Source organism: Rhinichthys klamathensis, unplaced genomic scaffold, assembly GCF_029890125.1.
Source record: "Rhinichthys klamathensis goyatoka isolate OS25496 unplaced genomic scaffold, OSU_Roscu_1.1 h1tg000249l_1, whole genome shotgun sequence".
In the NCBI taxonomy this organism is placed as follows: domain Eukaryota; kingdom Metazoa; phylum Chordata; class Actinopteri; order Cypriniformes; family Leuciscidae; genus Rhinichthys; species Rhinichthys klamathensis.
This window is the reverse complement of record NW_026606771.1, coordinates 2,536,091-2,560,000: the sequence shown is the minus strand read 5'-3', so window position 1 is coordinate 2,560,000 and position 23,910 is coordinate 2,536,091. Positions and strand designations below refer to the sequence as shown.

Sequence of the window (23,910 nt, the reverse complement as noted above, 5' to 3'; positions counted from 1 at the left end):
GTGTGTGTGTGTGTGTGTGTGCGTACAAGTAGATGTATATGCACACACTCAATGCATGCACAGATAATATACATACAAAAAGTAGGCTAGTGTGGCATCACGCCATCAGAGAGCAATTTTACTTTAATAACATGAAACTGAATGCTTGTTTTTTATATATAGCCTAATGGTTTTCACTTGTTACTCCAAGTTACTTCAAATAACATAGATTGTTGTAGTTCCAGGGTATTTCCCAGCTAACAAAAAGAACGTTTTACAAATGTTCCCGTTAAGTTACACATTAAAACATTATTTCTGAATGTTCAAAACGTCCCGTTTTTAAAAATGTTTTACTTGGATGATTAAAAGGAACATTCCATTTCCCAAACGTTACTTTGAATGTTCTCTGAAAGTTCTGAAACAAGTAACATTTCAATAACGTTGGATTATCATCCAACTAAAACATTTAAGAAAAAAAGTTTAACAAATAATGTATGAATCATGTTTTTGTGCTAAAGCTTTGAGAACATTATTAAAGAACAGATATTGAGCAAATATTCCATTAATGTTACTTTGAGGGAACATTTCCAGAAAAAAAGGCTTTTTTATATAAAAATAATAATAATATAGGCCTACTAAAACATAATAACGTTCACATTATGCTATGTTATAAAAATGCTATTTCAAAACGTTCTTATTTCTTGGTTACACACGTTAAGGAACATTCCACTTCGGAATATTAAGTCACGTTTGAAAGTTCTCTAAACGTTCTGAAACAATTAGTAGGCTAACATTTAAAAAATGTAAGTTGTCCAAACGTTTCAGGGGGAAAAAGCATTCCATGAATGATGTATAAAAATGTTTTTGTGGAAATGTTTTGAGAAGATTATTAAAGACCAGTGCTTTTTTTTTTTTAGTTTCCTCCTTACGTTTATACGTATAAATATATGTTTTCTGTTTGCGAGTGTCTGCTAAATGCCTTTATTGTAAATACCGGGTCAGTATGAAGTACACGACGTATTGGGAAACATTGCTCTCTAGTGGCCCTCGAAACAAATTGCAATGTGCTGAAAACAATTAGAATAAAAGTGTAACATAAATTCGCAACGTTTAACTGTGGGGTTTATGATATAATCCCTTATTTAATATGACTATTTGATGTTCGACTAGTACGAAAAAGAAGATTCCCTAAACAAGAACCTCGGAACTAATGTTTCCCTACGCGTGACGGCCGGACGGGTTTAGCGGTGACACCGAACGCATCTCACATGGCATGCTTAAATCGATCAGGCGCTTATTATTAACCTGTGATGTTGTTTATATGATGATCCTCCATGACTGAAGCCGTGTTTCAAGCGCCCAAACGCCGGGCGAAGGTTTATGAGTCGTTTGAAGCTCCTCTTCCAGTGTTATTGAGCTCGCAGGACGAGGATCGCATCATATACAGAGCAGACATCATCAGTCATCAAGTCATAGTCACAGATCCTGCACACACACTGACACTGTATGAGCGGGTGAGACTGCACTGCACGTTTTTGGGGCATACCGTGGTAAAACACTCGTTTAATCCTGCTCTCTTCTTGTTCTTGAAGGGTTACTTTGGTAAAGGAGTGTTCTCGAGATCCAGACCTGAGCACGTGGTCTCTCGACAATGGAGATGTAGGTATTGATTGACAGCATTTACTGTTGCTGTGGATGTTGGAAGCATTAAATCATGTGTTTATTGCTCTTATTTTGTAACATTTAAAGTGATTGTTCAACAAAAAAAGAAATTTAAATTATGTCAAAATTTCTCGTTACAAACCCCAAAAACTTGAATTCATCTTTGAAACACAAATGAAGATATTTGCATCCCCCCCCCAACTAAAGTCTTCTGAATAAACACACTTGTTTTATATGATGAACAGATTTAATTTAGGCTTTTATTCACATATAAACAGGGCCTGAAACTAACTTTTTTGCCACTTAAGAAAATTTACCAGCCATAAATATTTTTTACCGGCCAACTAATATAAATTTGAAACATTATTAAAGACAAGTGAACAGTCAGTAATAAAATAAAAACAAATAATCAAAGTAAAAGCATAAATAAACAGTGCTTTTCCGGTAGGTCTGACAGTAGTTTTCAGCTACTGAAATGTAATAAAGCAAATGTAAAATAACACTGCATAGTCTTCACTGCATAAAAATATATTCTTAACATGCTTAATTAAACATCCTTATTAATTTTTTCCTTATTAAACTTACAAAGGTTATTCAGCCAAGAGCAGTGAGTGTTTTTTTCTTTGTCGTTTGATAAACATTAAAAACACAGACGGGGCAAGGTTTGTTTATTAGGCTGCTGTCACTTTAAGAGCGAATGCATGGGTCTAATACACTGATACTGATACACATGTGTTTACTTTCTCAACTGTTTATGTTCACTTTAGACATAACCAACTATGTTTGCTAGGATACTCGCTGTTTTTGACTGTTTTGTGTGAATGTCCACTTCCCACACAGCGCGAGAGTAATGTAATGAGTTCCCTTTGCATCGTCTTGCGCTTGAATATGTAAATTGTCAAGGCTTAATTGTCACATTAATGCAGTGGTAGAATTCATAAAAATATTACGGCAAACGTAATTCATAAAAATATTACGGCGCTTGGTGAGTCTAAATTTTAGCCCCTGCATAATATAAATATAAATAAATGCATAATATAAATATATTGGACACATTTTTTTCCTTCCAGTTTTTGTTTCCAGATAATTAGTTAACCATTTTAGTTTATTGCCAAGGCAACATTGTAGTTTAAGCTTTTCTACTGATATTTATATTTTATTTTATTTCAGCTTTATTTTAATTAACAGAAATGTTTTATCTCATTTCACCTCGATTTATGGAAGTACCAGTGCAGCAGAGTCGGCTGAATCAGTGGCCATTAAAACATCATCTAAAACTTTTACAATAGAGTGCAGTTTTCTGATTGGAAAAACATCAAAAATCTTATTGTTGTTCAAAAAGCTCCTCAACTGGTGAAGAACCACTTAAACCACTTATTTGATAGAAAATAAATATTAGAGATGGGCATAAAATTGTAGGATCCATTTTGGATTTTTGGGAAAGTTTGTAATAGTTTAAGTTACCGATAATAACCGTATTTAGAACATTATGAGTGAGTAAATGACCGTTTTTTTTTTTGTTTTTTTATCAACCACAAGCATCTAAACATTTTATATGACCATGACTGATTTTATGTATTTTTTAGACATTGGAGACAGATGTCTACCTGTGATCTCCTGGTCAGAGTAAGTAATATTGACTCTGGATGTGTTTGCACTAGAGATGCACGATATATCGGCCACCATATCCGTATCGGCCGATAAATGTTCATTTATAATGTAATTTTTAACGGCCCGATAATTAAATCTGGCTGATATATTAAAGCTGATAATGTATTATTTCCTTCAGCTGAGACTCTTTAGATGCGACTGTTCAACATGATGGTTTTGAATTGCTTGAAATATGATTGGAATCACTTCAAAAAAGCAAAATACAGTAAAGTGCAACACAAGTCTGTCATATCGGCTACATAAAATTATATTAGGCTATCAAAAATTATATAAAAATTTGGATTTAGATTTATCAGCCAATATATCGGTTATCGGCTTTCAAATATAAAGAATTATCGGACAATTTTCATATCGTTGCATCCCTAGTTTGCAGTTATTCTCATGCATGCACTTGATGCGTAATAATCAGTGGTGTTGGATTAATTTCTACCAGATACCAGAAGCGTCTCAGCTGGGCACGGGCGGCTCTCGCGATGCAGGGATTGGAGGATGAGTCTGTCCATCATGCACTGCAGATACTCACTAAACCAGTGGAGTTTGATGTGCAATCTCAGGCCACACGCGTTGGCGGCTCATTGGATGATGTGTCATGTGAGACTGATTTAAATGTGGATCAGACTGATACTGCCAGGTCTCGGCGTCAAGGAAACCCGGTTTACGACCCTCTGGCCGAAGACTATCCTGAAGAACCGGAGCGCTTAGACCAGCTCTCCAAACCCACCGTGAAGTGCGGAAGACACGACGACTGGGTCGCACACTGCGGCTGTAGAGCGGATGAAACCCAGAGGAGTTCAGAGCCGACCGTGCCCGACACCAACCCGACAGACGCGCAGGAATATGTTCTGGTGGAGGTTTCTGAGGAGGAGGATGGAAACTCTACCGAGGATAACGTCTCAATGGTAAAGTAAACTAGATTTGCAAAAGACAGGGTTCGTACAAGGTGCTTAAAGTGCTTGAATTTGACGTTTTGACATTTAAGTCCTTGAAAACAGCCATATTTATGAAAAGGTACTTGAAAAGTGCTTGAATTATTGAATTAATTTTATTAAATAACTCAATCTTTGCACACAAAATTAACGCTGCAACCCGTCTGATATAAATATAGAGCCATTTCGCATGACGTGAGTGTGATATTGCTCATATAAATACGTAAGTATATGATAGTTTCATTCTTCAGCTCAATTATATATTCATGGGAGAAAAAATTAGGAAAAGCGATATCTTTGTCATAGTATCAAGTCAATGGTTAAAGTTACCAGTTATTGAGTGTGTTCCACTTTATATGTACCATTTTGTTTTATTAGTTTGTTGTTTATCTATTTACCTTTTTTTAGAATTTGAAAGGTAATAAGGATATTGTTTGATAAGTGAGATCTGATTATAGTCCTTGAAATCCAAAAACGAGTGCTTGAAAATTCCTGGAATTTCGTTTTACGGTCTCTGTACGAACGCTGAAAATAATCTCTCAATCCACAAATGAAAGGAAGTTTCAGCTCATAATGCTAATGTTGCAGTAGCCAAATTTCATCCAAGTATCTTTTTGCGAAAAAGATTTAGCATGTACTGTTGTACAGTAGTGGATGGAAATGCTAATTATCTATAAAAATAGGGGTGGATGATATGGCAAAAATATCATATCACGATTTTTTTTCAGGAAAGGAATCGTGCCCAGGTCCTGAACATTTCCGGGAGTGAGTTCGGTTATAGAAGGTGCAGGGCTGCCAACTTTTGAGTTCAGCTTAGAGTGAGATTTTGGGGGGCGGGGCTTGGGTTATGGGGGAGGGGCTTATTGAGGGGCGTGGCTTGGTGTGGGGAAAAATACAAACACAAAATCCTTGCATTAGCAGAAGTGTATTAAGTATATATTGATTGTCAAAGTATTTGGTATCTGTACAGAATTTCTTGGGAGATTTACATTACATTTAATTTTACATTTAACATTTTAATTGACATTCTGTTCTTAGAAAACAATAATTAACATTAACTACTAGGCATGTCCAGATATTTGTCATCTGGAAATGCTTTTGTACTGTTTTTATGATAAAGTTATGTAAAATAACTGCTCAGTGCTGCAAAACAAACAACTCTGCTATTGCTAACTTAATTCTATATAACAGGCCTATTAGTTACCAGCCTAAACTGGATGGAGACAAGGAGGGCCCTGTAACTCACTGACCTGCCTGCGTTCACAATTCTTTCACACAGTGCAGATGGGAGGGAGAACGGCTGACTACACAGTTTATGGGAATAAATTGTGTATTTCCCTCACAATTGTCACAGAAAACTCACACTGTCTGTCTGGTCTCCAGAGCCTGTCCGAGCCTTTTGGGGGCCCTAAGCAGAATTTGATTTGGGGGGCCCCTCCCACGACGCGAAGTCCCCTGTGCTTGACGATTATTGACACAAATGTCACGCAATAATGATACATTATGAATGAATACAGTAAGGTTATGTATTAATACAAAATAAATAGGCCTACTTAATAAACAATAGATGCCTACTTAAAAAAGTTTTAACTTTTACTTTACTCTTTTACTAACTCTTTAAAACTTCTTCAAACAAACTGTCTCAAAACATATAAAATAAATTATTTGCTAAAATAATGACAAAACTGAGAAATCAGAAATATAAGAGCAAGGGTTCAACAATGCCAATTATTGTTGAAAACTGTAAAATTATTATTATTTCTCAACTGTATCAATACAGTCTAACTGTCCACTGGGTTGTGTTGCGAAAGACACGCAAGCTCGCTTAATCACCTCTCTGCCGTCGTGTGCGCGTGCGCGGTTAGGAGCGCGCCGTTAGGAGCTCAACACATCTGTCTCGCATGCACGCTCGCTCGCTATAGATTACAGGATATTTTAACTAATTTGCGGTAAAACTAGTCGATCACGAATGGCTCAACTGGTAGATCTATAGATAAACTTATCTTTCAGGTATTTGACCGACTGGGTTGACACTTCAGCGTGAGAAATCGGGGGTGTGGCGTGAGAGCGTGAGAATTGGCTCAATTGCGTGAGTCTCACGGTGAATGCGTGAGAGTTGGCAGCCCTGAAGGTGTTGTCGCTCCAGTAAATAACTGAACTGTGTGAACATAACCATATCTAGGACTGAAATACAGGACTGACCACTGCATTCTTTGGCCTTTGAGAGCATTAACTATAAATTAAAAGTCCTAAAAAAGTTACTAATTATAAACAATTGGAAATGTTTCAGTCAAAGTGAGGGAAAGCACTTCATGCATGTTTTGGATTTAGATGCATGCTTACGGAAGAGCTTTGTTTTCGAAGACACTTTAGTGTAAACAAATAATTAGTAGTGATGTATCGATATCCTCATGACATGTCATGATTCGATACATATCATGATACTGAACTCACGATACCATATTACTGCGGTACTCCAAGACATATAATAACAGGTTAACAGTTTTTACAGTTATTACATTGTGTGTGTAAATGAATAGTGTTGGACTTGGTGCTGAAACCCAAAGCACAGGACAATAGAGACACCAGAATAACAATATTCATGATTCTGAAGCTGAAAATACTGAATTGTTTTAGACGAATATGCTTTCACTGTCACTGACTAGATATATTAAAATAATGTAGAACACTTTTTACTGGTAACATCAGACATCGGGCATTATCAGGACACACAAATATTCCCCACTGCATTATTATACATTATATTCAACATTATATATAATAGTTTAATGTAGTACTGACACTAAAACTCTGAAAATTAGATTTTCTCACACAGTATTTTTTAGTTTGGGTGAACTATCCACATATTGTCACTATCCTCGATACATATTGTTGCATTTTTGTATTGCGATATATTTACACCCCTAATAATAATAATGCATTTCTCCAGTCTCAGTTTTAAGAGTGAATCTGCCAGTAATGGAGTCTTTCCTCACATCAGGAGCAGCTGGGCAAGTGTGTGTGCAGAATAAACCCGTTCCCCATGATGGAGTATCTCCAGCTGAGTTATGAAGAAGTGAGTCACCTTTATTTATATATAGCACTTTTTTTTTTTTTTTTACAATACAGATTGTATCAAAGCATCTTCACAGTGATAACATGAAAATAAGTGACTAACCTGAAGGTTCAAGCCATCCGTGTGATGATGCATTACCCAGAAATCCTGTCTGTCAACATTTGCTGCAATTATGCTATTATTATCCCAGTCCTCCATCACTGTGGTCTCGTGGTTTTCATCGGTCCGCTTTGAGTTAAAGGGTGTTTTATTGTCACAGCTGGATGTAGTCGAGCGATTTGAGCCAATCCAAACAACAGAAGTGAACGTGAATGTCTTATCTACTGTATTCTCCCTGAAGTGTTAATTCAACCTCCCTCAACAACAGCTTACTGAAGTGAGCACTCTCGTTAGTGTGAGCACATCCCATCATTCTCCAGTTAAATACACCCTGGAGTCGCAGCAAAGAGTCGAAGAGCAATATGTGATGTTTTATAATTGATTATTCATCATCCCGGCTGTATGCTTTACCTTTCTCTGACATTCCCCTGTGTAATTTCTTAGACCGCTATCGTGGGTTTGAACCAAAGCCCGTGTGATTTAGGAGACATCCTAACATAACCTTGTTAGCAACCAAGCAAATCAATTGAGAAGCGATGCGGAGTCATTTGTCTCCTAACGAGATGCTGTCTTTGTATTTCAGGCTTTCTTTCTGGTTTATGCTCTTGGATGCTTGTCCATTTATTACAGCGGGGTGAGTTTCTACTGTGTTTACTGTGTGTCGGCCAGGAGTGTGTTTCCCAAAGCATCGTTCGCCAACTATAGTCGCGAGTTCTGTCGTTATCAGCAGTTCAACGAGTCGCTGTTTCCCGTAACGAACATTCGACAACAGCATCGCCGAGTTGTGTGTTTGATAGATCTAGATCTGTCAAATCTAGAGTTTCCAGTTTGCATGACATGTGGACTCAATAAATCCTGATCTTGAGCAAAATAAGCAAGCTGACATTCAGTGCAATCTATATCTTTTATTTAGAATACATAGTAATGTCATTTACATCTTTTAGTTTGTCAAGAGATTTAAAGCGTCGTGTTTGAAGAGTGCGCATGTGTGAACGAGCTCTAGTGTGTAAGAACGAGCCTATGATTGAATCTGGAAATAAAGAAAAATAACTGAGAAATATTAGAAATATTCCTCAGATGGCATGTTCGTAATTTATAGTTAAACATCTCGCATTAATTCCATCTCAAACACATTCATTAAAAGTATTATTACTCCAACACCTGCGTGACATCCTTAACCAACGTGGTTGAACGACCAATTTGCGACAATATGGTTTCGGGAAACAGTCGTGACTAGCGAGATGATTTCTTCAACGATGCATCATCGTACTATAGGGACGTCCCGCGTGACGTCACGCCATTTGGCGCAGCCATCTTGACGGAATAGAAAAAGCTAAACCGCCGGTGATAATACAGCTCGTCGCGAAATATTCCTATCATGCCTGAGCGATGCTGTGCAGTTGGATGCGATCAGATACGTGATCATACAAAAGGAATATCTCTATACCGAAAGCTTGTATTTTATTACACTTGACACTTCTTATAAATCGTCAGAAACACAGGTTGAGACAGTCTCAATGACAGTTTATCATACTACAGTGACAGTCAGTGTCACTGTAGTATGATAGTTACTGTCATACAAAAAGATACACTTCAGAATCGATCATCCGTTTATTCGTCAACACCATAACAATACACCACCTCGTTCGTGCTCGAACAACAACCCCCACCGCACTTCCGGGAACTTCATAATATGAGTCCCATTTTTATTCCCGGTAAAGCGTCATGTGAAATATTAAACAATATTCAGCACAGAGGTATAATGTGCATGAACACAATTTTTTAATGTCTTAAACTTAAAGGAACACTCCGACTTTTTGGGACTTTAGCCTATTCACCTTATCCCCCAGAGTTAGAAAAGTCCATACATACCTTTTTCATCTCCGTGCGTGCTATAAGTCTGTTTGACGCACCCACCGCTAGCCTAGCTTAGCACAAAGACTGGATGTAAATGGTTGCAGCTAGCATACTAATCCAAATAAGTGACAAAATAACGCAAACATTTTTCTATTTACATGTTGGGATTTGTATAGTCACAGAGTGTACAAAAAACAAAGTCACATGAGACACAGACATATTTTAACCGTATAAATACTGGGAACTATATTCTCTGAAGGCGACTATTTCTCTAAAGGCGAAGCACTGCTACTTGGGCGGAGAGATAACCGCAGCACCTGAGACGCGTCGTGGTGAGGAGCAGAGAGCGCGTCTCAGGTGCTGCGGTTATCACTCCGCCCAAGTAGCAGTGCTTCGCCTTCAGAGAATATAGTTCCCAGTATTTATACGGTTAAAATGTCTGTGTCTCATGTGGCTTCGTTTTTTGTACACTCCGTGACTATACAAATCACAACATGTAAATAGGAAAATGTTTGCGCTATTTTGTCACTTATTTGGATTAGTATGCTAGCTGCAACCATTTACATCCAGTCTTTGTGCTAAGCTAGGCTAGCGGTGGGTGCGTCAGATAGAGTTACAGCACGCACGGAGATGAAAAAGGTATGTATGGACTTATCTAACTCTGGGGGATAAGGTGAATAGGCTAAAGTTTCAAAAAGTCGGAGTGTTCCTTTAACAAACTCCCACTCTTCAAAAAAAAAAAAGAAATTATAATAATAATCTATCAATTCAGTATACTAACAGGACATACTGAACAACCTCCTTAAACAAAAACACGACCTAGTATATTTTAACAAGCTCTCGAGTACAACTCAAAGACAGACTGTTTTAATTCAGTTTCCATTGTCCTTCACTCAGTGCTTTGAGTAACTGACAAGCTGATGCCCCCTTTTCTTTGGACAAGTTCTTTGATACTACTTATCTCCAGGCGGAGTCTTTTCTCAGAGACTGACTTTGTGGACTTAAGTGCATCAGCAAGCGAATGATTGTCTGTGACACAGATTATTGGTGGAGCATGTTCAGCATCACCAGTAGTTAGTTCTGAGAACAGTGTGGACAGAAAGATAGAATTGTCAATTCCATCAGACATCGCCAATGTTTCACCAGCAAGTGTGCTCCGCACAATCCTTTTGACTCTCTTTGATTGCCATGAAAGGGGTGAGAATTTTCCATTTTCTCCCATTAGAAGAATCAGGTGCCCTCCTTGGGTACCTCCATCTGAAAGATTTCCAAACGAAGCATCACTGAACACAATTATCTTAAGAGCACTGTCTCTCCCCAAGTGTTGGAAGTTTAGAATGATCTTCTTGGACTTAAGTTTGCACACTATCCGGTTTGCTTCATGGATTGTCTGCACAGTTGCATTTTTTATGTTTGATGTCAAATTGCTAGCATCAAATATGACATCTGGCCTGCTCTGCCTTGCAACCCAGAGAATTTCGCCTATTTTAGACCTGAGCTGATCCTTTTCCTCCTCACAGAGAGATGAGTCTTGTTCCACAGCTCGTGAAATATCCATATGTATGGGCTGCATGTGTTGAATGTAGTTTTCCTGGTGAATTTGTACTTTTCCGTCAACAGTCACAAAATCTATTCCCACATAACAGAAGTGATCATGTTCCTCACGTCCAACTTGAAAAACAGATCGAAGGTGTGGTATCACAGTTGTGGAGAAACTTTGCGTGCCCCCCCATATGAAGTCATCCACATGACAGGCAAGCACCCCAGTTACAGTGTAGTCCTGATCTAGCCAATAAAAAACAGCTGGATCAACCTTGGACATTTTTCCCCCTGCTTTCAGTACTATGTCTTTCACTCTATTGTACCAGTACAATGAAGCATCTGCCAAACCATATACACACTTTTTCCTTCCTTAATGCTCCCTCACAGATAGCCTCAGGGGGAGGCCTGATGTAGATGTCACGTGACAGTTCTATTCCCTGCAGAAATGCAGATTTTATATCCATGGAATGAAGTGTCCACTGTCTTTGACAAATAACTGCCACCAGCAGTCGAAGAGACTCTGAAGCACATGTGGGTGAATCCTTTTGTAGCTTTAACACATTTAACTCCTCAAAACCTCTGGCCACCAATCGTGCTTTCGGTACTAGTCCAGTTAGTGTTTCCTTGAGAGTGCACACCCATCTGGTTGAGATGCACTTTTGTCCCTCATCCTGAACTTCCTCAAACACACTGTTATCTCTCCAACTCTTCATCTCATCTTGTTTGGCTTGGTCAAAGGATAGATCTTTTGTTACCAATACGTCCTCACTAACATCAGTTACAGCAGGTTCTATTTGAAGACACTCTAAACATGATATGTCAACTGAATCTTTACAGCCTGCAACATTTGTGGGTTCTATGAGCAGAAGATTGTACCAGTTTTTATATTTGCCAGTAGCTTTGCCTGCACATCCTAGTACTTTTGCTGTGTGCAAAGACCCACTGTCTCTGTCTCTGTATTTTAGAACTTGACCTGTTTTTAGACGGACATCAGTTCCCTGCTCTGTATCACTTTGTGTCCCCATGTCGTCACTTGTGTGTTGTGCTGCTTCATTCTGCTCCATAGTGGATGCCCCTGTGTGCTCAATTTGCACCGAACTCTGCTGCATTTCGCTTACAGTTTCTGTTCCCTCTGTGTTGTTGACAGCATCTCCTGTCATCGCCTGTCTACGCACATTGTTTGTCAATTTCAGCATCATCCTTATCGACATGTTGATCTCCGCTGTCTGTGTTTACTTTTCTTAGTCTGAGGTAGTGTACCCTAATGCAGGTTCCTCCATGTCTGACAAACACCACTGCACCATCCTGGCCAATGACAACTCCTGGTCCTTTCCACTTTGGACAATCAACTCTCTTGTAGTACACTGTCATCCATTTTATATTTTTCCTCTGTGTTACGCAGTTGTTTACGCAGTGCTCTCCGTATTCTTTCTGAGCATTCTGCTTCAGTGAACGCCTTTCTTGATGCATGTAAAGCAGAGATGTGTTTTGCCACCCACTCACTTTTCGTGGTACCCTCTAAAGCTGGGGGCTTGTCGGTTAAAACAGAGGGCAGGTTGGGATTCTGTCCAAACACCAACTGATGAGAACTGTAGCCATGGACATTTTGCATGGTGTTCTTTGCCATAAGAGCCCAGTCCAATGCAGTATCCCAGTCACAGCCGTTACTTGTCTTCACTTTCATTATGATCTCTGTAAGCGTTTGGTTGTGTCGCTCTATAAGTCCATTGCTCCACGGGCTGTATGCTGCTGTTGTCTTTATTTCTATGTTGAAGTTTTCTGCCATGTCTCTAACCTCATCATTGTTAAATTCTCCCCCATTGTCACTAAACAGTTTCTGAGGTGGACCATGTACACTTATCAAGACATGGACAAAGTGTTTCACTATTTCAGAAGACCTTTACATGGTCAGTATGCTGCCTGCACTAAACCTTGTGAACTGGTCAATGATGTGGAGATACCACACACCTGGTTCAAGTTCATGCAGATCTACTGCAACAGTTTCATTGTACTGTGTTGCCGGTGCTAGGCCAACAGCAGGCTTTGGTTTGGTCTTACTGTATCTTTGACACGTTTCACATTCACTCGCAATTTTTTCCAGAATGACACTACATTCTGCATCTTTATTGCCTGAGCTAGTAAGAAGTCTCTGCAGTCTATCAGCAGAAGCATGACCAAATTGTCTGTGAAGCTTCATCAGGATTTTGTTTTTCTGCTGAGCTAATTTTTTCTGAGATTGTCAGTATTTCCTCATCACACTGACTTTGTACATCCTCATTCTTTTGTTCCGTTAGCGAGACATCTTCAACAGCTACCAAGACACAGTTATCACCTTGAATGTTTCTCTTTTCATTGTCCATAATGTTTACGCAGTAATGACCAGAGCTTGTAAAGTCAAGTTTTACAGGTTGACTGAACATCACCGCACTGTCATTCTCCATATCCAGCACTGTCCCTGCTCTTTTCATGGATGCCTTGCTCAAGAGTAGTGGAATCTTCGCTGGCACAACTTCAGTTTCAATATGACACTTAGTTTGTCCTATCTTTGCAGGAATTTTTAACTTTTTGTTGGAATAGACCACTTTTCCATCACCAAACTTAAAGGGTCTGTGACTGTGTGTTTCTGTCTTCCTCAGGTCTTTTATCTCGTTTTGGCTTAGTTCAGCGATGTAGCTATTTATCCATTCCTGTCCACACACAGTCCGTGTGCATGCAGTGTCTATTATTGCTGAGCCGAAACACTCTGTCATAAATATTTCTGCTTCAGTGGGCGACTCTTTTGTATACAGAGTAATGTTGCACTCCTCTATATCATCTGTTTTACAATCTTCAGTCAGTTTGACTTGCTCACCTATGTGTGGACAGTCTTTGGCCCAGTGGAACGTGCTTTGACAAACAGCACATTTTGATCTGCGTCCATACCTGTCCAGAGGGTTAGTACCAGGCAGTGGTGTCTTTTGCTGAACATTTTGCGACCATGGCTTGCTCCTTTGTCGTCTTTGTTCTGTTACATATGCTGTTTCCTGATTAATCCCCACTGTAGAAGCAGACTTTCCTCTGAAAATCCTTTTCAGTGCTGACTTCATTGAAGCAAAATTCAAATCTGTACATGTTGTCAGAGCTAACTGTCGGTCTTTCACTTTTAAGCACGCAGTGTCGAGCAGTTTGAATGCTAACACTGCATCGGGAAGCTCCATCTTATATTTACGCATCCGCGAGTACCGCTGTTCAAAATCAATTATATAGTCTGTCATGGAAACAGCGCTATCTTTCATAATCCAAAACTCGAGTACGCCTCATAAACTTGGTCCTTTTCTTCTTTGAGAAACAAATCATCGAGTTTCACAAGTAAAGTGTCCATGCCAGTGTCCTTATTCAAATCATCTACCGGTATTTCCATTGCCGTTTCTCTCGCTCTTCCCGACAGCGCCAAAGCCACAGCAAGTGCCTGTTTCTTTTTTTCGAGCTCCGTAACCCTGGTCCAAATTGCGACTTCATTCTTCCAACTTTCATATGGTTTTCCTTCATCAAATGTTGGTGGTACTCTGTAGTTGCTAACCATCCTCTGCTACCAATGTTATACAAAAAGATACACTTTAGAATCGATCATCCGTTTATTCGTCAACACCATAACAATAGACCACCTCGTTCGTGCTCGAACAACAACCCCCACCGCACTTCTGGGAACTTCATAATATGAGTCCCATTTTTATTCCCGGTAAAGCGTCATGTGAAATATTAAACAATATTCAGCACAGAGGTATAATGTGCATGAACACAATTTTTTAATGTCTTAAACTTAACAGTGACAAGTATAAAAAAGTATATACGCATATTATTTTGGTTTTCTTGGATCAAACTAGATTCAACAAATTCATTTAAGATGCACTTAATCTTGTTGGTGATTTTGTTTAGTGTTTTTCCCTGTAAACTCAGTTTCAAAATTATTACAGGTAGGCATATAATTTGGTGATAAAAATACATTGATCAAACTTTGCGGTGATGATTGAAAAATCCTTCCCCGCTGGAGTCCAGATCAAAGAGTTGCTGACCCATCCGGACTCGTGATACCGATAGCCTGCTTTTGTATGCTTTTAATGAAGTTCCGGTGTAGCGTGATGGGAAGTGAATAAGGTTGCTGTAAATGTCACCGAACTCAATGTCAGGACGTTTTTCTTCAAATTTAATGCCTGTAAAAAGAGCTTGTGGTGGTTCATATGGATCTATGATACCTAGGGATGGCCCGATACCGATACTGGCATCGGGGATCGGGCCGATACTGTCCTAATATACTCGTACTCGTACTCATAAAAATTCGCCGATACCACGCACCGATACCACGTACATTTTGCAAAACGAAACTGGCCGCCGCGAGTGCTTTGTCGAGGTGAACTGACGCATAGGAAAGTATAATGTCGGCGGTTTGGGCTCATTTCAAGATAAGGGATGATGACAACAGCAAGGTGTGAGTTATGTTCAGCTAAGGTGTCGAGAGGAGGGAAAGAAAGTACATCGTTTAACACCAGCAATCTAATTAAACATCTGAAGACGCATCATAGATCTGATGGCCGAGCGCGCGCGCAGGCGGTAATGCACTCACTCTGTGTGTGCGGGTTACGGGGGAATAAAACGATTCGCGGGACTCCCGCAAACTAGAAATATCTATGAATAAAACATAAAAACTAAAAGATTTTTATTCATCTCTTGCAGAAAAGCAACAAGAACAACTACAACAAAATAGAAACGATTTACAGGACAGAGTTTCTATTCATAACATGGTTACAGCGTTGAGCGATGTAGCCAATCACAGACATATGTGTTGATTTCTGGAACGCAATGGCCAATCAGAAGCATTTAAGATAGACTCTCCTCACCGCTCAAAACGGACTTTTTTGTTCAGTGCTGAATTCTGTATGCTGGCAAATCCTCTAATTATAACAAACAAAGTGTGGATATTGTGAAAGATTGATTGTGCAGTCAGCTTCATTGATAATAACAGAGATGTGTGAGATCGCGATGAACTGTCAGCTTTTAGGATTTATTAAGGGAGCCCACTTTGCGCGCATTCAGTCATGCCAGACCATGCACGCAGTAGCCTGCTTGCTTTTATGTTAAATAACAGTGGTTTGTGTGTTAATACATTTATTATTTTACTAATTTTTATTTATTTTTAGACTTGTTAAAACAAGCAGAGAAGAAAATAAAAACAGTCTTCTAACCTGTGTTCTAAAATAGTCGTCTTCTTTTCTGGGAGCCTATTACTTTTGCGGTAGAAATATCGGTATCGGTACTCGGTATCGGCAAGTACACAAATGTAAATACTCGTACTCGTATCGGTTTGAAAAAAAATGGTATCGGGCCATCCCTAATGATACCTAATTCCTTTATCTTCCCCTTGTACAGGCTATTTCTTTTTGTGATGCTAATAATAAGTGCGATGACATGACGTGAAGAGTTAGCTGACGGCTGCGATTTTGCACACGCAATTATTTTAATACTGTAGCGCAAAGTATTGCAATATTTAGGCTAATTATAAAAATAATTATACTAATATTTATATTATTAGTATAATATACTAATAATATATATTACCCACGGCAATGAATCTATTATTAGGGGTGACCCACCCCTAATAATAGATCCGCCACTGAGTAGCTGACGGATGTATTCCGTCAAAATGGCTGACACGCGGCTAGGGGTCACGTGACTGGGAGATCCCTATAGTAGTGAAGCAGCGAGTTACAGCGTTATACGGGAAACACACACCTGTCTGTGTACGTAATTTAAATGTGTTGTTTCTTCATTGGTAGCTAAGTCGGTCTGGTCTTGTTTACTATAGGAAGCTCTGTCAGTCGCTCAGGTTTGGACGATGTTTCGTTCGCTTCAGCCCAACTTCTCCACCTCGTACGCCGCCTATCACTATTTCCGCAGTAAAGGCTGGGTGCCGAAGTCTGGAGTTAAATATGGAACTGACTTAAGTAAGGATATTTCTCCTAAAATCTCAACTGAAAATGTGAACTACATAAAACTGATTTTTTTTTCAATGCAGGGTCATTTTAATAATAAATTTTGCAAGCAATTCCACATTTCAGAGTTAAGAAATTTCATTCACATTCGTGTGTTTCAACATTGCTGAGATTTGGCATCCAACATTTGATGCATGATTGTGAGTGTGACATTGCTTTTATACAGCAGTTTTATTGAAAAGGGTGGTAACTTTACACTTAAAGAAAAATATTGGCAACTACACTTTTAAAAAAGAAGTTTGTAACTACACTTCAAAGAAAAAAATGGGGAACTACACTTTTAAAGGAAAAGACATGTGTAACATTTAGTTTGTAACACTACACTTAAAGAATAGGTTTGTAACACTACACTTAAAAAACAAATATGTAACACTACACTTAAAGAAAAACATTGGTAACACTACACTTAAAGAAAAACATTGGTAACACTACACTTAAAGAAAAACATTGGTAACACTACACTTAAAGAAAAACAAAGTGGTAACTACAGTTTTAAAGAAAATGACATTCGTATAACACTTTAAAAAATAAGTTTGTAACTCCACTTCTGAAGAAAATGTTTTACACTTAAAGAAATTGGTCACTACACTTTTAAAGAAAAACAAATTGTTAACACTACACTAAAACAAATTTGGTGTAACTTTATTTTAGTGTCCTTGTGTACTTATTATAGTTAATGATGCACAATTACATGCAATTAGCCCGAATCCAATAGGAAGTCCGTTTTGCTAATATTACTCATTACTTATTTGTGTAATTATTACACCGTAACCAGGATGGCTTAAAATAAAGTGCAACCAAAGTTAATAACTTACATTTAAGTCAAATTGTGGCCAGTTCGTGTATTCATTTTTCTACATCAATGAAAATAATTTCAAAAGAAGCCAAAGAATATCAAGCTTTGCATGTCAAGAAGCAACGCACAGACTGAAAGCAGAAGATATAAAAGTCTAGGTAGCCTTTAATGTTCATGCAAGAATAGTTAGAACCAATTAAACTGACTTGCATCTGAGTTTGCTTGTCTGGTGTGTAACGCACAGAATCGTCCATCTGTTCACAAAAGCACTGTTGTTTATGGCGTGTCCCTCTGAAACATTTAGGCCTAACCCTGAACTAACCGAGTCCAGCGGGTGAGAGAGATTTTCCAAGTAGTGTGTGTAACACTGGAGGTGCACCGGTGAATTATTCAGGTGTATTAAGCCTTGCTTTCCTCGCACTCAGACCCGTTGCTCTTTGAAACGGAGTCTTGGCTGTGAACTTCAGGAGCCGTTGCTGGCGTTGACACACGACTCTCGCTTTAGCGCACTATAGAGTTGCTATAGATTGCTTTGTCAGCTCAGATTCTCATTTGTTCTAGTGCTGATCCTTTATTTCTCTCTTTTCTAGTGCTCTACCGAAAAGGACCACCGTTTTATCATGCAAGGTTTGTTCTTGTTAAAGTAGTTTGCTTTGTTGCATCAAGATACAGTCCAGCCGACATGCAAATCATAAATAAGCATTAAAGGGATAGTTCACCCAAAAATGACGAATTTCAGACGAATACAATGTTATATTAAAAAATGTCCTGGCTCTTCCAAGCTTCAAAAATGGATATTTTTCTTACACAAATGCATCGCTTCACTTCAGAAGGCCTTTATTAACCGCCCAGAGCCTGTAGAACACTTTATGATGGACGGATGCACTTGATGCACTTTTATGATGGATAGATGCACTTTTATGATGGATAGATGCACTATGATGGATAGATGCACTTTTATGATGGATAGATGCACTTTATGATGGATAGATGCACTTTTATGATGGATAGATGCACTTTTATGATGGATAGATGCACTTTATGATGGATAGATGCACTTTTATGATGGATAGATGCATTTAGATGATGGATAGATGCACTTTTATGATGGATAGATGCCCTTTTATCATGGATAGATGCCCTTTTATCATGGATAGATGCCCTTTTATCATGGATAGATGCACTTTATGATGGATAGATGCACTTTATGATGGATAGATGCACTTTATGATGGATAGATGCACTTTTATGATGGATAGATGCACTTTTATGATGGATAGATGTGCTTTTATCATGGATATACTTGATGCACTTTTATGATGGACAGATGCACTTTTATGATAGATAAATGCACTTTATGATGGATAGATGCACTTTTATGATCGATAGATGCATTTAGATGATGGATAGATGCACTTTTATGATGGACAGATGTTTTTTTATGATGGATATATGCACTTTTATGATGGACAGATGCACTTATGATGGATAGATGCACTTTTATGATGGATAGATGCACTTTTATGATGGATAGATGCACTTTTATGATGGATAGATGCACTTTTATCATGGATAGATGCACTTTTATCATGGATAGATGCACTTTTATCATGGATAGATGCATTTAGATGATGGATAGATGCACTTTTATCATGGATATACTTGATGCACTTTTATGATGGACAGATGCGCTTTTATTATGGATATACACTCACCGGCCACTTTATTAGGTACACCTGTCCAACTGCTCGTTAACACTTAATTTCTAAGCAGCCAATCACATGGCGGCAACTCAGTGCATTTAGGCATGTAGACATGGTCAAGACAATCTCCTGCAGTTCAAACCGAGCATCAGTATGGGGAAGAAAGTTGATTTGAGTGACTTTGAACGTGGCATGATTGTTGGTGCCAGAAGGGCTGGTCTGAGTATTTCAGAAACTGCTAATCTACTGGGATTTTCACGCACAACCATCTCTAGGGTTTACAGAGAATGGTCCGAAAAAGAAAAAACATCCAGTGAGCGGCAGTTCTGTGGGCGGAAATGCCTTGTTGATGCCAGAGGTCAGAGGAGAATGGCCAGACTGGTTCGAGCTGATAGAAAGGCAACAGTGACTGAAATAACCACTCGTTACAACCGAGGTATGCAGCAAAGCATTTGTGAAGCCACAACACTCACAACCTTGAGGCGGATGGGCTACAACAGCAGAAGACTCCACCGGGTACCACTCATCTCCACTACAAATAGGAAAAAGAGGCTACAATTTGCAAGAGCTCACCAAAATTGAACAGTTGAAGACTGGAAAAATGTTGCCTGGTCTGATGAGTCTCGATTTCTGTTGAGACATTCAGATGTTAGAGTCAGAATTTGGCGTAAACAGAATGAGAACATGGAACCATCATGCCTTGTTACCACTGTGCAGGCTGGTGGTGGTGGTGTAATGGTGTGGGGGATGTTTTCCTGGCACACTTTAGGCCCCTTAGTGCCAATTGGGCATCGTTTAAATGCCACGGCCTACCTGAGCATTGTTTCTGACCATGTCCATCCCTTTATGGCCACCATGTACCCATCCTCTGATGGCTACTTCCACCATGTCACAAAGCTCTAATCATTTCAAATTGGTTTCTTGAACATGACAATGAGTTCACTGTACTAAAATGGCCTCCACAGTCACCAGATCTCAACCCAATAGAGCATCTTTGGGATGTGGTGGAACGGGAGATTCGCATCATGGATGTGCAGCCGACAAATCTGCAGCAACTGTGTGATGCCATCATGTCAATATGGACCAAACTCCCTAAGGAATGCTTCCAGCACCTTGTTGAATCTATGCCACGAAGAATTGAGGCAGTTCTGAAGGCAAAAGGGGGTCCAACCCGTTACTAGCATGGGGTACCTAATAAAGTGGCCGGTGAGTGTATGCACTTTTATGATTGATAAATGCACTTTATGATGGATAGATGTGCTTTTATCATGGATATACTTGATGCACTTTTATGATGGACAGATGCATTTAGATGATGGATAGATGCATTTAGATGATGGATAGATGCATTTAGATGATGGATAGATGCACTTTTATGATGGATGAATGCATTTAGATGAGGGACAGATGCACTTTTATGATGGATAGATGCATTTAGATGATGGATAGATGCATTTAGATGATGGACAGATGCACTTTTATCATGGATAGATGGACTTTTATCATGGATAGATGCACTTTTATCATGGATAGATGCACTTTTATCATGGATAGATGCGCTTTTATCATGGATAGATGCGCTTTTATCATTCGATAGATGCACTTTTATCATGGACAGATGCACTTTTATGATGATAGATGCACTTTTATGGACTTCAAAACAGAAACGGCCATTCACTGCCATTATAAAGCTTGGAAGAGCCAGGACATTTTTTAATATGACTGAAAGAAGTCATATTACACCTAGAATGGCTTCAGGGTGAGTAAATCATGGGCTTATTTTTCATTTTTGGGTGAACTATCCCTTTAAACTGAATTCGGAACCCAAATTATGCTGGGGGGGTTTTTTCACGTCAAGTGCTTTAATATGTTATAAGCCTTCAAATGTTTCATTGAGAAGTGTTTGATTGTGCGTTCAGCTACTCCGTGGTGGTGGAGAGGTCAGACGTGTGTTTCAGAGGCGCTTCTCTGAGATCCTTCAGCTGGAGGACTCTCGCTGCTCTCAGCAGAACCACCGGGAACGTCTCGAAGGTACGACACCACTTATCACATCTCTGATGACGAGGCCGGCGACACCTGTCACTCACCTGAGATCAGCCAATAGCAAACCACAACCATCCAATCAATTACACACTGACAAAATCAAGCCCCGCCCACATTTGTTCTTGTTCCAGAAGCGTTAGATACCTCTGTGGACTGAATAACTGGAGTAACCAGCGGACCAATGGCGTCGCAGCGTCTCTAATGTTGGTTTGGTGTTTCTGAAACGCCGGAGTCGAAGTGTGTGATCAGAATGATTGGGTTTAATTCCCTCCAGAAGCGTCTCACACACACGAGTGTGTTCCCGAACACCAGAGAACACGACAGCGTTTACTGTTTCATCTGACGCTCGACACACACTCGTTTATGATGGAGGGAAAAGAGCTGCATTGCAGAAATGTAGTTTTATTACTCATATTTCTGATTTAACTAAATTTGCAATGTTGGATGGAAACACAGCTATAGTTAGAGACGCTGCACAGACTCATGTAATTCACGCTCATCTCTCTTTCTCTAGATAATTTGTTTAAATAAATGCTATTATTCATTCATGCAAATAAATGTAATCTGGCGCACTTTATCTCTTTAATCTGATTTAAAGCGGGCAGAATGCTAGATCTAATGATGAAAATAAGTCATTTTTACCCTTCCAGTCAAACATCAATAACAGTTTTAACTTGGCAATGCTGGCAAATAACCATGGCATAAGTGTAATAATCCACAACCAAGTTGAAAAATTTATTAAAACTAGAAACTACAGAGACAAACTTTTTATATTATTTTCCTGTTGTCTCTGTGAAGCTGCTTTTAAACGATCTGTATTGTAAAAAGCACTTTATAAATAAAGGAGACTGGACTTGACTTTGGCTCCACGTCGAGCATTAACATCATCAGGGTAATACTATTTAAAAAAAAAAAAAGTGTTTGCCAAAATGACAAAATCCAGAAAACAGATCAGATGTAACTTGTAGGTGAAGATCCACCGTTTCTGAAGGTTCGACACCCACTGTCACTGACACTTTACTGTAAAACGAACCAAAAAAAGGTTCACTTCATTTGTATTTGTAATGCAAATTATTTTTATTAAGGATTTTTTTTCTCTCGTGTTAATTTTATTGTAAAGTATGGTAATAAGGTAATAAGTAGATATGTATATGTGGAATATGGTTGTTTTAAATGCATGTTGGTTTTTTTGTGTGTGATGTGATGCCACTGCCCTAATATAATTGCCTCTTGTGGGATTAATAAAGTGGATATCTTAACTTAACTCACGGACAGTGCAAAAAGTGTGTATTTGTTGAAACGTGGGAGAGTTTAGTGTGTTCTGTGACGCTGCGTGTGTGTTCTGTGACGCTGCGTGTGTGTTCCGTGATGCTGCGTGTGTGTTCCGTGACGCTGCATGTGTTTTATGCGCAGGAACTGATGCTCTGCTACGTCATCACTCCATCAGATCTGACAGAAGACATGCTGTCGTCTCCCGAGTGTCTGAAGCGGTTCACCATACAGGTGAGACAGAAGACAGCGTGTGTGTTTCTCTGCACGTCTGGATCTGTAATATATTATATTATGGTGTGTTTCAGGAGGTGCTGGTGAGCAGATGGGTCTCCTCAAGAGAGCGAACAGAACAGGAGGACGTTTAAACCTGCATTCCTTTTTACATTCCTTACATGTTTATTTTGCTTCAAAATATTAGGTTGCTATTTTTTTTTATTTTTTTTACAATGTGCAGAGATTATTTAAACAACATCCAGACACAAGTCAAAGAGTGTTCAGCAATAAATATACCGAGAAAAGTCCAGTGCCCATTCTGTTTTATCACTAAAGCAACTTTCCATCATGGGGCCGAACGGATAAAGGTTAAGGAAGGAATCATTACGACGGTCCGTTGAATTGTTAGAAAAAAACAGCAGAGTGGCCATTACCTCAGGTGTGCATTATTTGCTAATAATTCAACGGTCTGAAATGAATTATTCTGCTTATATTACAGTTACACCCCAAGACATTGTTCAGATGATGCATTTCAAGATGTTTGTCAGGTTTTTGTCCTTAAACGCTTGTGTGTGTGTGTGTGTAGGACTAATTTCATATGCATCTCATCCCACGCCTCCTTTGCTAATTCCAAAATGTCATTTTAGAGCTAGTAATGATGACTTAAGCCACTAATAGCAGACTAATGCAGTTATGAGAGAGAGAGATCACGCGTGTGAATTACCTCAGTCTGTGTAGCCGCGTTTCCATTACCCTTCAAATTGCGAATTGAAAATACGCCCAATGGAAACATGTCAATTTTTTTTTTGTCAGCTCGCTTGAAGTGGTTTTTCAGGCAATTTCACAAAAGTCCAGTGGAAACAGTTCGCATTTCCAGGTCACCTGACGAACGTAAAAGTCGCTCATTCTTTAAAGATGACACTGTATGTGTCACAATTCCTGTCAAGAGAATCCATGTGCAAGCATTAATTTAATAAACAAACAGGTATCCAGGGCAAACCAACAGAACATGAACTCAGGACAGGAGCAAGAAACAGCTACACAA

The 23,910-nt window shown here is 39.1% G+C and overlaps 1 protein-coding gene across 1 annotated transcript; it reads left to right on the top strand.

Annotated features, from left to right (window-relative positions):
- The first annotated feature begins 1,279 nt into the window (after window positions 1-1,279).
- tsen2 (TSEN2 tRNA splicing endonuclease subunit) lies at window positions 1,280-23,170 on the top strand. The gene is made up of 11 exons (XM_056266559.1): window positions 1,280-1,493; window positions 1,572-1,638; window positions 3,228-3,267; window positions 3,746-4,211; window positions 7,240-7,314; window positions 7,997-8,047; window positions 16,652-16,790; window positions 18,225-18,261; window positions 21,257-21,368; window positions 22,794-22,883; window positions 22,958-23,170. Exons 1-11 carry the CDS (start codon window positions 1,314-1,316, stop codon window positions 23,015-23,017), a joined length of 1,317 nt encoding a protein of 438 aa, XP_056122534.1. The 5' UTR covers window positions 1,280-1,313; the 3' UTR covers window positions 23,018-23,170.
- The last annotated feature ends 740 nt before the right edge of the window (window positions 23,171-23,910 follow it).

Excerpts from the sequence above, each read along its gene's own strand:
- tsen2 (XM_056266559.1), top strand. The coding sequence starts at position 1,314 with ATGACTGAAGCCGTGTTTCAAGCGCCCAAACGCCGGGCGAAGGTTTAT. Across the intron at positions 3,268-3,745 it reads CCTGTGATCTCCTGGTCAGA|ATACCAGAAGCGTCTCAGCT; the intron begins GTAAGTAATATT and ends AATTTCTACCAG. Across the intron at positions 8,048-16,651 it reads TGTCCATTTATTACAGCGGG|GAAGCTCTGTCAGTCGCTCA; the intron begins GTGAGTTTCTAC and ends TGTTTACTATAG.